Below are 12365 nucleotides of genomic sequence, written 5' to 3' on the forward strand. Positions count from 1 at the left end.
TCCACCCCAGTCCCCAGGTTGAGAGAGAAGAGGCAGGTGGAGGCTGAGCCTGGTCACCATGGTGGTTTTTACCGTCTTTATTTCTTTGGTGAGGCAGAACCCCAGGGTGGAAGAGGCTGCCCAGGCTGCCTGCTAAGGACACTTTGGGGGGCACTGCAGGAAAGGCACAGCCGAGGACGGGGGCGGGGGTAGAGAAGACCTGGGAACTCTTTGCCCCCAAATGGGGGGCTGTGCACCCTCCTATGGCCCTGTTTATGAGCTGACATTTTGTCTTCCTTTTTAAGGTTTTTACAGATAAGGTCTCAGGTAACCCAGGCTGGCCTTGAACTCCTGACCCTCCTCCTGTCTCCATCTCCTGTGTGCTGGGACGGCAGATGTGTGCCGACATGTCTGTCCACGTGGTGCTGGAGATGGAGCCCAGGGCTTTGTGCATGCTGGGAAAGCACTCTAACCACTGAGCCACAGCTCCCCATTCTTTTTGGTCTCCTTCAAGGCACGTGTGGGTAATTTTGAGTGGCAGCTGTCAGAGTGAAGGGTCATGCCCCAAACAGCACCTGGCTGATGTCACCACCTGTTGCCGGGCTTGGTGATGAATGCGGCTGGCTGGGACCTGATTCTGGTGTCCCCAGAACAGGACAGTAGGCACTCGGGTGACCACAGACTACCCAGTCAGCCAGGTTCCCACGGGTCCCACTCTAAGTGGAGTAAACAGGGAGGAACCCAGTGTTTCTGGGCGGATGCTGACTGCCCCCCCCATCTGAGGCCGGGAGGCCCCGTGTGGACAGCAGTTGAGGAGGACACAGCTACCATAGACTGTGCCCTGAGACTCAGCTCCAGCGTAGAAAGCAGGCGGAGAGGTCAAGGCAGGGGTCTCCACGAAGCTGCCTCCCTGGGCAGCAGGTGTCTGGGGTCCTGACTTGACCCCGGTACCTGGTGATGGCACATACCAACTCTTACAAAATCTCCCTTCGGTCCTTTGTGATACGTGCTCAGGATCCGAGGGGACCCACAGTGGTTCCCGGCCAGGTCTGGGGTACGTCCACGTGACATAAATTAGAATCTTTTCTGCGACAATAAATAAAATTGGGACGGCCTCAAACAGCAGCTGCTGCAGCTCACAGGAAGTTCTCTTCCTCCTCTGGCGGGACTTTGGGGGAACCTGCAGGGAGGGAGGGAGAGGCAACAGTGAGCGCACGCACCACCCCTTGGTGGACCGATGCCCGGGCCCACCGAGCCTCACCTGTGCAGACGCCCGGGTGTCGCACCCCAATGGAGCGGCCCAGGAAGCAGGTGGCCTGGCGCAGGTGACAGGAGGAGATATAGGTAACGTTGTTGTTGCCGCAGAGTTCCTGGCCGGGGCTGGAAGGCACCGGACAGGGCGCAGCGCGACACACCACGCAGTGCGCGCTGCCAGTCTGGTCCACCAGGCACGACTGCGGGCGCGGGCAGACTACGTGAGCGCAGGACTCTGTGGGCCCGAGAGAGGGCGGGTCAGGCGCCGGGCGTCCCGCTACCTCACCAGGGCTCCACCTGAAGGCCCCATTCCTGGGGCTAAAACCCGCGCCGCCCCGCCCGAGCCCCGCCCCGCAGCACAGCTCCCGCCTACCATCGAGGCCCTAGAACCAATCCCGCCCCGGCTCTGCTAAGCCCCGCCCCGTTCCACCAAGCCCCACCCATCAGGTGGCCTCCGTGGCCACACCCACGTCCCCCGCTGCCCGTCACGCGCCTCCTCCCGTGGCTGCAGCTTCTCCCGCGCGTCAGCACTCGTGAGGGCCCGCGGGGCTGCGGAACGCGACGTGCTGCCGCGCACAGCCGTCCCCAGACACGCCCGCGCGTGTAGCTATCCCGGGGCCCGGGCTCAAGGTCGCAGCCGGCGACTTTGGCACCCACCTGACCTGACCCAGTCTTGCATAGACCTGCCCTCCCCCAGACCCCGCCCCTAGCGGTGCCAATCCCCAGAGTCCGTAGAGAGCGGCGGACGTGGCCACGCCCCTGCAGAGCCTGTTTACCAACATTTGGCCGGGACTTCGTACAGGTCACGCCCCCAAAGGCTCCGCCCCCGGAGTAACTAAGCCCCGCCCCTCTCCCAAGCCACGCCCTTTCGTGGGCCCATCTCTTCCCGGGCCCCTCTACCCCAGGCTCCGCCCCTGCTTAGTCACACCTCCATCAGGCCCCGCCTCCTCCAGAGACTCCACCCCTCTCCTGCGCTACCTTTTCCCGGGCCCCGCCTCTCCCAGTCCTGCGGGCCCCGCCCCGCCCTAATCTCCCTAGCCCCGCCCCAGGCCCTGCTTTCACCTTCTGCGGCCCCGCCTCTCCGCGGCCCCGCCTCTCCGCGGCCCCGCCTCTCCGCGGCCCCGCCTCTCCACGCCGCGTCCCTTACTTTGGCAGCGGCCTCGGTACATGACGCGCAGGTCAGGGTGTCCGCGGCAGCGCGCGGCGCGCAGCTCGCACTCGTCCCGGTAGGTGGCGCCGTCCGAGCCGCAGACCTGCGCGCTCGCGGGAAGGCCCTCGCAGTCGGGGGCGCACTCGCAGTGTGGACGGCCCCCCACCATGCGGCACGCCTTGCCGGGGCCGCACTCCACTCCGTCGCAGGAATCTGGGACACAGGACGCGCAGGTGGGTTCCCCGCGTGCCCCTGGGCCCGGGCTCACCCCAGTGCACAACTGAGTGCGAGTGCCTGGCGGTTCCCACCCACCAGCCTGCCCTAAGAGGCTCGCCTGCACAGTCTTGCGTTGGGATGCCCCACACTCCTTATCTTGTTCTTTTGAGACAGGGTTAGCCCAGGCTGGCCTTGAACTCCTGACCCTCTGCTTCCCGAGTGCTGGGAATCTGGGCCTGCACCACCACTCCTGGCCTCTTGTCCCTTTTAATATGTGGTTCAGCCACCGTTTTACAGACGGGGAAACTGAGGCTGTTACAGCTGAGTACAAGGGGACCCCCAAAACATCCTAGCTTGAGCCCTTCACGCCAGAGTCAGAATGGACACCCTCCTCTCCCAGTTCAGCTGCTTTGTGGGTCTGGACAGACGAACAGACCCTAAACTCTGGCCTCCGTTTCCCAGTGTGAAAAGGGCTGGAGAGACCCACATTATGGGGTTAGGCCTGGCACCCCCCGGGGACCACCCACCCATACATCTGGAACCACATCTGGAACGGCCCTCTAGCCAACTTCAGGAAATCTAAGAACTAGAGGCCGGGGAGGGCAGTCCTCGCCCTCACACCCAGGCCAGGCGCCTGTTCCTGGGTATCTGTTCTCTTCCCAGAAGCTAGGGGCGGGGTCTGGAGGAGGGCGTGTGGCAGTGGACGCAGCCAGGCTGACCCGACATTAATCCTGTCCCACAGGCCAGCCCGAGCACCGGCGCTTGCCCTTCAGGTCTGCAGCCTAGCCTCCTGGGTAAGCTGCCTGATATCGGAACCCACCCTCCTAGAGACCGACCCTAGCCCCGGTGCACTCTTCCTTGTGGGGTCCACCCGGCAAACTCCTAATCATCCCCCAATACCCTACATCTAATGCCCGCATTCCCCACGTCCTTCCCCAGCACGTCCTCCAGGTCCTTGCTGGTTCAGCCCTGGTCACAGAGAGACGGGGTACCCTCCGACCAGTGCTCCCTCCAAGGCAGAGGTGTCTGGATGCCACTCACTCTGTTCTCGGCAGGGATGCGGGGGGCATTCTCAGGCATATTAACCATGTTAAACTGGCGGACTCAGGGCCGCGGCGTGTGGGCACCCTGGGGGGGTGTCAGGCGGGGCAGGGTGCAGGCTGGGGCTCCCCGTGGCTCCCGTCCACCCGCCACCAGGACCCGACTCCTCACCTTTGCAGGGGAGGCAGTGGACGAGGCCCAGGAAGCCCAGCAGGCTGATTTTGTTGCCCGGGTGAGTGAAGTTGGACCAGGCGGTGTGGATGTTGCTGGAGGCACAGCACTCCTCGCGGCTGACGTCCGTCTTCAACACCAGGCTGCAGGTGGCCTCTCCGCCCTGCTGCAGCCAGCACACGCCGCCTGTGCCACAGGAGGGGCGGAGGGTGACTCCAGACCCCCGCCGCTACCTACGGACTGTTCCCTGTGTCGCAAACTCCTAACCAACCCCCAACGCCCCAGGCCTAATGCCCCCTCCGGCCAGAGCTGTCCATAGCCATCCTGGGTATCCTGTCCCCCTGCTCGGGAAGACGCGGCGGCAGAAAGCCACAGTTTGGGTCCTGACTCTGCTCTGTGGGGAGCCCTCCTCCTCTGAGCCGCACCCCAGTGCTCCACCACCAGCTCCTGCCCGGCCTCCGGGCCTGAGAGCTGGCACCCTGCCCGGCCCCTTCAAATGCCAGGCACTCGGCATGTGAGGGTCTGTGGGCCTGCACTGGTGCCCGCCTCTGCCCTCCGTCTAGACAGTGCCCAGGGCCGAGCCCCGGCCTGCAGCCCCCCCTCGCCTGAGCCGCCTCTTACTCACTCCAACTGGGGAACATTCCCTCTGCGTGAGCTCACTCCCCCGGGACGGGACGGGACGGGGGACGCGGCCCTAGGGGAGGGGGCTCGGCTCCCCTGGAGGCCAGCAGCCCTGCGGGGCGGGCGGGCGGGGTAGAGGCAGGAACGCAGAGCCCAGCTCTCTTCACCCTTAAATGGGGACAGCCGCATCCCCTGTATCGGGGCTCCTCCGTGCTCAGGAGACACTGCTCAGCGCCTTCCGCGAACTGGGCCCCCCGCCTCAGCAAACACTTTTCAAAACGGGAAACTGAGGCCAGAGCTCTCCAAGCCAGACGCAGGTACACCATTCCAACAGAGACATTCCAAGGAATCCTGAAACCCTCTGCCCAGATGGCATTAGCAGGTCTGGCCACCCAGAGATGTCTCTCTAAAAGAGATGTCTCTCTAAAGGGGCCACCCACAGTGTCACTTACGAGGTTCATGACCCCGAGCCTCAGTTTACCCATCATGAAAACGGGGATGGAAAAAGTACCCACAACTTTGGGTTCTGTGGACTCATGGGAAAGCAGGTAAACAATAAGAGCTTAATAAATAAATGTCAGTCCTCTCTTGAGGCTGGAGGCGTGGAGCACCCCACTCGCCTACCCAGCCAGAGCGCACCCCAGACATCCCCCTGCCGCATTCCGCAGGCCACGTGGGTGGCCCGCCTGCCCGCCCCTTCCGCCCAGCCCCACTCACCGGGCGCGGAATCCCCCGAGCCCATCACGGCGCCCACGGATCCCACCGCCCAGACCAGGACTCCCCAAAGCAGCGGCCACAGTGCCCCAGGACGCATGGCGAGCGTGGGGCAGCAGCGGGACTCGGGGAGTGCGGGCGCCTCGGCCTATAAAAGCCCCAGGCGGGCGGGGCCGGCGGCGGGCGGGGCGGGGCGCGGCGGGACGGACGTGTCCCCTAGGCGCAGGGCCCGGGCCTGCGCGGGGGTGGCCGCCGGGGGCAGGCCCTATCCCATCTGGGAACCAGACAGTTGTCTAGAAGAACAGCTCACAGCGGGGTCAGGTCACAAGCTGCGGCCCGGGGGGCGTGTTCTGGAGGTGACTAAGGTGGACACCGCCAGGTGCCTGTGTGGGGTGACTGAGGTGGACACCGCCAGGTGCCTGTGTGGGGTGACTGAGGTGGACACCGCCAGGTGCCTGTGTGGGGTGACTGAGGTGGACACCGCCAGGTGCCTGTGTGGGGTGACTGAGGTGGACACCGCCAGGTGTCCGCGTTCCTCGGGGGTCTCCACCTGGAGTGTGTCTGCAAGTCTGGGCCGGGCATGACAACGAGGTTGCCATCTGGTCTCTTCAGCCTCTGCCTTGACCTTCACACTCACCAGCCCCAAGGTGGCAAAGGGTGTCCCGAGCTGCAAAGCTGTTTACAGGCTCATACCTCTCGTTCTAGCTGAAGCAGGAGGATTGCTGTGAGTTCAGAGTGAGTCAGACTAGAGTCGGGCGACGTCATCAGTAGCTCGGTCGGCAAGCAGAAGGCATGTTGGAGCACACCTGCCACTCCACCTTGCGGGCGGGTCAAGGAGGTCAAGGTCATTCTCAGCCACAGAGGGAATTTCAGGCTAGCCTGGGCAACCTGAGATCCTGTCTCAAAAAGGACAAACAAAACCCAGGGGTTAGAAGACGGCTCAGGAGTTAAGACTGATTACTGTATAAAGAGGAGGGCCTGGGTTCAAAACCCCAGCACCCGCGAAGTGTGAGCTGAGCGTGCAGGGCAAGAGGGGCTGTGACCCCGGAACTGCGGGGAGTGGAGACCGGGGGGTCGCCCGGAGACCGGGGGGTCGCTGGGGTTTGCTGGCCGAGAGCCCTGCTCCAATGTTAGGGAGAGTCGGTGTCAAAGGCCCAGAGTGCTGAAACTGAACACCCGTGTCCTCTGGCCCCGTAGGTGCAGGCGTGCACACGGACACGGACACGGACACATGCACGCACGCACGCACGCGCGCGCGCACACACACACACACACACTCACCCACGGAAGAAATCAGGAGGGAGGCACACCCTAGAATCCCAGCACTCAGGAGGGTCACAAGTTCAAATCCAAACTGGTTTGCCTAGGGAGTCCAGGCCAGGGAGACCCTGTCTCAAAACAGTCAGGATGGCTCAGTGGCCCGGCCTGTAATCCCAGCACTGGGAGGCAGAGCCAGGCAGATCTCTGTGAGTTCGAGGCCAGCCTGGGCTACAGAGTGAGATACAGGACAGCCAGGGCTACATGGTGAGACCCTGCCTCAAAATAGCCATCACAAAAAGCTGGTTCAAAGAGTGAAGGTGTGTGCAGCCAGGACGCCGCAGAGACGCAGTAGAAGGAGACCTGACTCTTGCAAGTTGATCCTACACTAGCTGCGGCACATACACAAACATGTGTCCAAAAGACGGGGGGACTTTTCTCCTCTCCCTCCCGGGTAAACACCCGGCTTCCGGCGTAGATGGGCCACAGCTGCCATGAGATTTCCAGTCCACGAGGGTAATACTGGCATGGGTCTCGGGTGTTTTGTGCTCTGGGGTCTTAGGCTAGAGGGTCTGGGGTCTTCTCTCTTGAACCTAGAACCTCCCATCTGGGGGCCTCCAAAGTAGCTACCTCACTCCTCCTTGAAAGGCCCTTGGGTCCCATGGAGTCCCTTGCGGATTTGGGGGAATTAGTGGACAAGCTTGGTGTGGGGGATCCCAGTGACCAAGGATGATCTAGTTTGTCCTCACCTAAACCAGCTCGTGGTTTAGACAACAAAATACACAAATAAGGGTCTGGAGAGACGGCTCAGCAGTTAAGAGCACTGGCTGCTCTTCCAGAGAACCAGGGTTCAGTTCCCAGCACCCACAGGGAGCTCACGCCTGTCTGTAACTCCAGTTGCAGAGGACCTGACGCCCTCTTCTGGCCTCTTTGGGTACTGCACACACGGTACACAGACACGGCAGGTGGAACACGCACTCGTATAAAATAAATATATTTAAAAATACACAGATAAATAGTCTATAGCTAGAAAATATGGGGGTGCTATAGGGGACACTAGGTCTCCTGAGATCACCCCCGTCCTTACATCTGCTCCAGACCCCTTCAGGTGACATCACACAGTGAGGCCCCGGCAGATCACTGGCCGCAGAAGCCGTTCTTTTCCTCACTGTAGCTGTCCAGTGCCAATGAGGGGGGGACTGACCTGGCCCTGGCCTCTGGCAGTTCCCCGAGGATGCTCCTAGGTTGGGCGGGGCATGGGACCCTGTGTTCTCACCAAGAGCTGGCAGGAGGGAGTGGGGGTGGACAGCACTGACCTTGGCCGAGGCCTGACCCCTCCTGTTGGGCCACTGTGGCCTGGGCTGGGTGAATCAAAGGACCATTGTGTGGTTGGCGCGGGTCCAGGGCCCCTCTCTGTCCTGCTCCCACATACTGGGAACCCATGGGTTCCCCAGGGACACCCTTGGCACAGCTGTCCCCAACTCAGCCTTCCCTCCCCGCTGCCCACTTCCTACCGCCAAGCTCTGAGAGTCAGTTGTTCTCGGCTCACGCCCATGATCTCTGCTCAACTTCGCAGACTTCTCTCTCACCCAGACCCCGGAGCACAGAGGAAATGACAGTCTCGGGACCCCTCGACCCCTGACAGCTACCAGAGCCTGGAGGGTGAAGCCACGCTTGAGACCAACGGGAGAGGTCATGGCTGCCTGAGGAGGGGTCTGCGTGTACGTGTCTGTGTGAGCGGCGGCCAGAGACAGGGGCCCGGGGCCCACACCTGACTGCTCTCCACCTCATATTTTGAAATGGGGTCTCTCGGTGACGCTGGGAGTCACTAATTCAGCTAGACTGGTTGGCGGGAGAGCCCCGGGGATCCTCCCGTGTCTGCCTCCCCAGCGCCAGGTTATTTCCACACACCCAGCCTTGTCCGGGGGTGCCAAGGGTCTCAACTCAGAAGCCCGGGGTTGTTTGCCCAGCGCTCCACTGTTCCGCCACACCCCGGCCCTCACTTCTTTTTGACGGAAAGTCTTGTTCTGTAGCTCAGGCTGGTCTGGGACTCCAGATTGTTCTGCTACTAGGCACAAAGAAAGGATCTGTTGAGGCTTGACAGTCTGAATGTTTGTGCCTCGCGGCAGACCTAGGACAATTTAAGTGGGGCAGATAGGACAATGGCCTCTAGTTATCCAGGTCTCTAACCCAGAGCCTGGGGATCTGTCTCTTTCTCTAGTTACAAGAAACTATCCAGCTAAGGACCTTCAAAGCCTTGGGTGTGAATCCATCCCAGGCTGAGGCAGGAGGATGACAAGTTTTAGCCTGGGCTGCATGGAAAGACCCTGACTCAAAAATCAAACAGGGCCAGTCAGGTGTGGTGGCAGACACCTTTAATCTCTGTGATTTCAAGGCCAACTTGATCTACAGAGTGGTTGGGGCCAGCCAGACATCAACAACAACAAAATCCAGAAAACAAACAGAGCCACAGGCATAGTCAGATGTCAGAGTGGCAGGAAGCCCTGGGGTCCACCCCGCGGACCCGGTAGACAGCACTCAGGACTGGGAGCCAACTGCTCTCCCGCCCCACCCTGGGAAGACTCGGGGAGTCCAAGGTCATCCACCCCTACATTTCAAGGCCAGCCTGGGCTACAGGAGACCTGTTCCCACGTTTTCTTTCTTTGACTGGACCTGGACCACTCCTGTCTAACTTGCTGAGTTGGAAGGCGGATCCCACAGCTGCAGGCTGCCCCTGCCAATGGCCAGAAGGAAGCCAGCCAGGCAAGACGCAGAGCCGGTCGGGGCCATAGGTACCTGCTATGGCATCAGAAGTCCTGGATTCAGCCATGCCTGCAGTCCTTCCCTGTAAGCCGAAGTCAGTAGATAGTAAGTTTCTACAGCATTTCCAGAGGGTTGCTCTGCATTTCATTCAAATGGAGTCTTGAGGGCACAAAGTGGCGGCTTCTTAGGGCTCTTGGGGAGCCGTGTCCTGGTGCTTCTGCTTCTAGGATGTGGGTTGTGGCTCTCTGCAGGACGTTCCAGGCCCCACACTCTGGAGATGAGAATGTGACAGCTTCCCTCTCCAAGTAAGAAGGATAAGTGATGTCAGAACCAAGGCACAGCCTGAAGACTCCACAGTGGCTCTCCCTAGCTCCACACCACCATGACTCCCTAAAGCCATAGAGCAACTCCAGGTCTACCCACCTAAGTTCCAGGCCCCTCCTGTTCACACTCTCATGTCAGCCCCTTCCACATAAACTCACCCCTGTCTGATAAGGATGCCGATCTTAAAACAAAAACAGGTTTATTTTAAATTATCTGTATGTGTGTATCTGTGGGTGGTATTTACGTGGGTGTGCAGATACCCAGGGGCCAGAAGAGGGCGCCAGAGCTCCTGGAGCGGAAGTTACAGGCAGCTGGGAGTCACTTGATGTGAGTGCTGGGAATTGGATTCAGGTCCTCTTCAAAAGCTGTATGTATTGTTATCCACTGAGCCGTCTCTCCAGCCCAAGGGACTCGGGCAGCCGCGTCTATTACAGAGAGCAGGCCCTGTCCTTGGTGACGACAGTGAGTCCTCGCTAGTTGAAAATGGCCGGCCGGTGCCTTCACCACCCCTCTTTCTAGCCCCCGGGCAGCACGACCCTGTGGCCCAGCTCTGGCCAAGGACAGGATGGATGACTCCCAGCGGATGGAGTGTCCAGCCTGCAGCAGCTGCACAAGCGAGGCCTTCTGTTCGCTACAGTAACAAAGTTGCAGGCTTTATTTTCCATTTTACCCAGAGAGTTCCGGGGACTAATCCCAGAGTCGTGCTGCACTGAGACCCAGTTTGTTGGGGCTCCGAGCGAACTTTTACCACATTCACTGTGTACGTGTGTACAGGGGTGCGTATGTCAAAGTGCATGTGTCTCACTGTGTACGTGTGTACAGGGGTGCGTATGTCAAAGTGCATGTGTCTCGGGGGTCAGAGAACAACTTGCAGGAGTGGAGCTCTCTTTTCACCAAGACGGTGGTAGATAATGAACTCAGGCGATCAGGTTCGCAGCACTTAACTCACAGAACCATTTTACTGACCTCAATGTTGGCATCTGTTTTTCTAGTACTGAGAATTGAGCCCATGTAATGCATGTGACCTACCTCTGAGCCACGCCCTCAGCCCCTCACTGGGTGATTCTAGGCAGAGTTTCCACCCCTGACCACGCCCCCGCCCCTCCCTGGAGATTCTAGGCGGGGCTCCACCCTGACCACATCTCCACCCCTCACTGGGGAATTCAGGGCGGGTTCCACCCTGACCACGCCCCCAGCCCTTCACGGGGTGGGGGTGGGGGATTCCAGGCAGGTGCTCCACCCCTAAACAGCCGTCCCCAGATCCTCACTGGGGGTTCTGGGGAATGGCATCCTCTGAGTCATGCCCTGGGCTCTTTGCTTTTTAACACATGGTTTCATTAAGTTGCCAGGTTGGACTTGAGCTCACTCTGTAGCCCAGACTGGCTTTGAACTTGAGATGCTCCTGGGTCAGTGTCTCCCGTAGCTGGCATGACTTGTTCCCCAAATACAGTAACTAAACAGGAACCTCCAGAGTGCACCTGGAAGACGCTTGCCTGCTTAATGGGGTGGAGTGTTGAGCAGCTGGGCTCAGTGTGCAGAGACGGAGGCCAGAGGTTAGGGAGAGCTGGGTGCGGAGTCAGAGCTGCTGTACCACAGACAAGGCTTCTCTCAGAGAGACTCTAGTCTTTCCAGGAGCGGGACACTCATCACATAGGTAAGACAAGCTTAGGCAGGAAGTGTCCCTCTGCACGTGACTGCTCAGGAAAGTACAGCTTGCATCTTGGGCTGATGGGGAGGCTGCCAAGCCCTTGGTCTGAATAAGGAAGAGACTCCGGCACTGAGCGTCACAGGCCCAGGCTCTGGTCCCCACTGTAGAATTTTGGAAATCTTCCCCTGCAGGCAGGCGTCAAGGACTTGACCAGTAGAACTGGACCCTGGGGGACACTGGACGCCTCAGGAGCCCTGGATATGGATGGTGCCCTCCTCCCTAATCTATATCAACAACCATGAAAGTCACACAACCACCTGGTTACCAATGGACGCCTGCAGGCCACAGCTTCCAGGGCTGCCGGGTCCCATGCGCCTGATCACTGACTCTCACCCTGCAGCGCAAGACTGGAGGTGGACATGGGTGGCCAGTGGCAAGCAGCAAATGCAAGGGATGAGGTTCCCAGGAGGCAAGCTCTGCCATGGTTCTGAGAAAGGTTAAACTTTCGCCCAAAGCCAGACAGCAGTGGCCTGGTGGGAGGTCAGCTCACGCGCACTGCCCAATAACTTTTATCAGCTGCCCTGAGCTGCCCCGTGGAGGGTATCTCCAATGAATGTCCTTGTGTTTAAACAGCCCCGGGGCTGCTTTGAAGTCTCTGCATACCACCAGACTTGGTCCCATTGATGGGTGTCCTACGCCCTCTGGTGGTCAACGCCAAAATGAATGGGACTCCTGGACAGAAAGATGGCCAGGGAGCTGGCTGAACGTCCACTTGTTGCAAGAAGCCCAGCTCCCAGCAACTCCCATTCTTTCCTCAAAAGTCTGGTTCCACTTCACCCTCCCTGCCCCCAGGAAGCCCCTCTTGTGCCGTCAGACACATCCAAGGTCAGTCTGGAATTCCATCCTTCCCCTGACCTCATGGGGCTGGGTGTTGGTATGCATTCCATAGGTGCTCGATGAATGTTGAGTGAATAAGAAAATCAATACAGGAACTAACTTCAGGAACATTCTGGACCCAGCCTAAAAGATGACGCAGGCTTCATCCTTTCCTCAAGGGTCACACAGAGACATGGGCTGCCTGCAAGCTAGAGGTTCTTCCTTCCACCAAAGAATGGGTCCCTTCGCGTCCCTATCTCGAGTGTTCGTGTGACGCTTGATGTGTACCGCCCGGACATAACACTCCCTCCTGCCTGGCGTTGTCTTTACAGTTTATGAGGTGCACATAGG

At 59.9% G+C, this 12365-nt stretch overlaps 1 protein-coding gene and 1 long non-coding RNA gene across 3 annotated transcripts; one reads left to right on the forward strand and one right to left on the reverse strand.

Annotated features, from left to right (window-relative positions):
• Positions 1–48: 48 nt before the first annotated feature.
• On the reverse strand, positions 49–5308 carry Fstl3 (follistatin like 3). Of its 2 annotated transcripts, none has more exons than XM_006978228.4 (5): positions 5150–5308; positions 3812–3997; positions 2381–2596; positions 1241–1468; positions 49–1159 (listed from the first exon to the last, which is right to left on the reverse strand). In XM_006978228.4, the coding sequence occupies exons 1-5, from the start codon at positions 5244–5246 to the stop codon at positions 1116–1118; spliced, it is 771 nt and encodes a 256-aa protein (XP_006978290.1). In that variant the 5' UTR covers positions 5247–5308; the 3' UTR covers positions 49–1115. The 2 variants fall into 2 exon arrangements, with proteins under 2 accessions (XP_006978290.1, XP_042122782.1); XM_042266848.2 differs by having other exon boundaries at positions 2296–2596.
• Positions 2482–9699, forward strand: LOC143270091 (uncharacterized). Its single transcript, XR_013047017.1, has 2 exons — positions 2482–2616; positions 7980–9699. It is a non-coding gene; the product is annotated as an uncharacterized LOC143270091 (long non-coding RNA).
• Positions 9700–12365: the final 2666 nt, after the last annotated feature.

This window comes from Peromyscus maniculatus, chromosome 22, assembly GCF_049852395.1.
Source record: "Peromyscus maniculatus bairdii isolate BWxNUB_F1_BW_parent chromosome 22, HU_Pman_BW_mat_3.1, whole genome shotgun sequence".
NCBI lineage: Eukaryota > Metazoa > Chordata > Mammalia > Rodentia > Cricetidae > Peromyscus > Peromyscus maniculatus.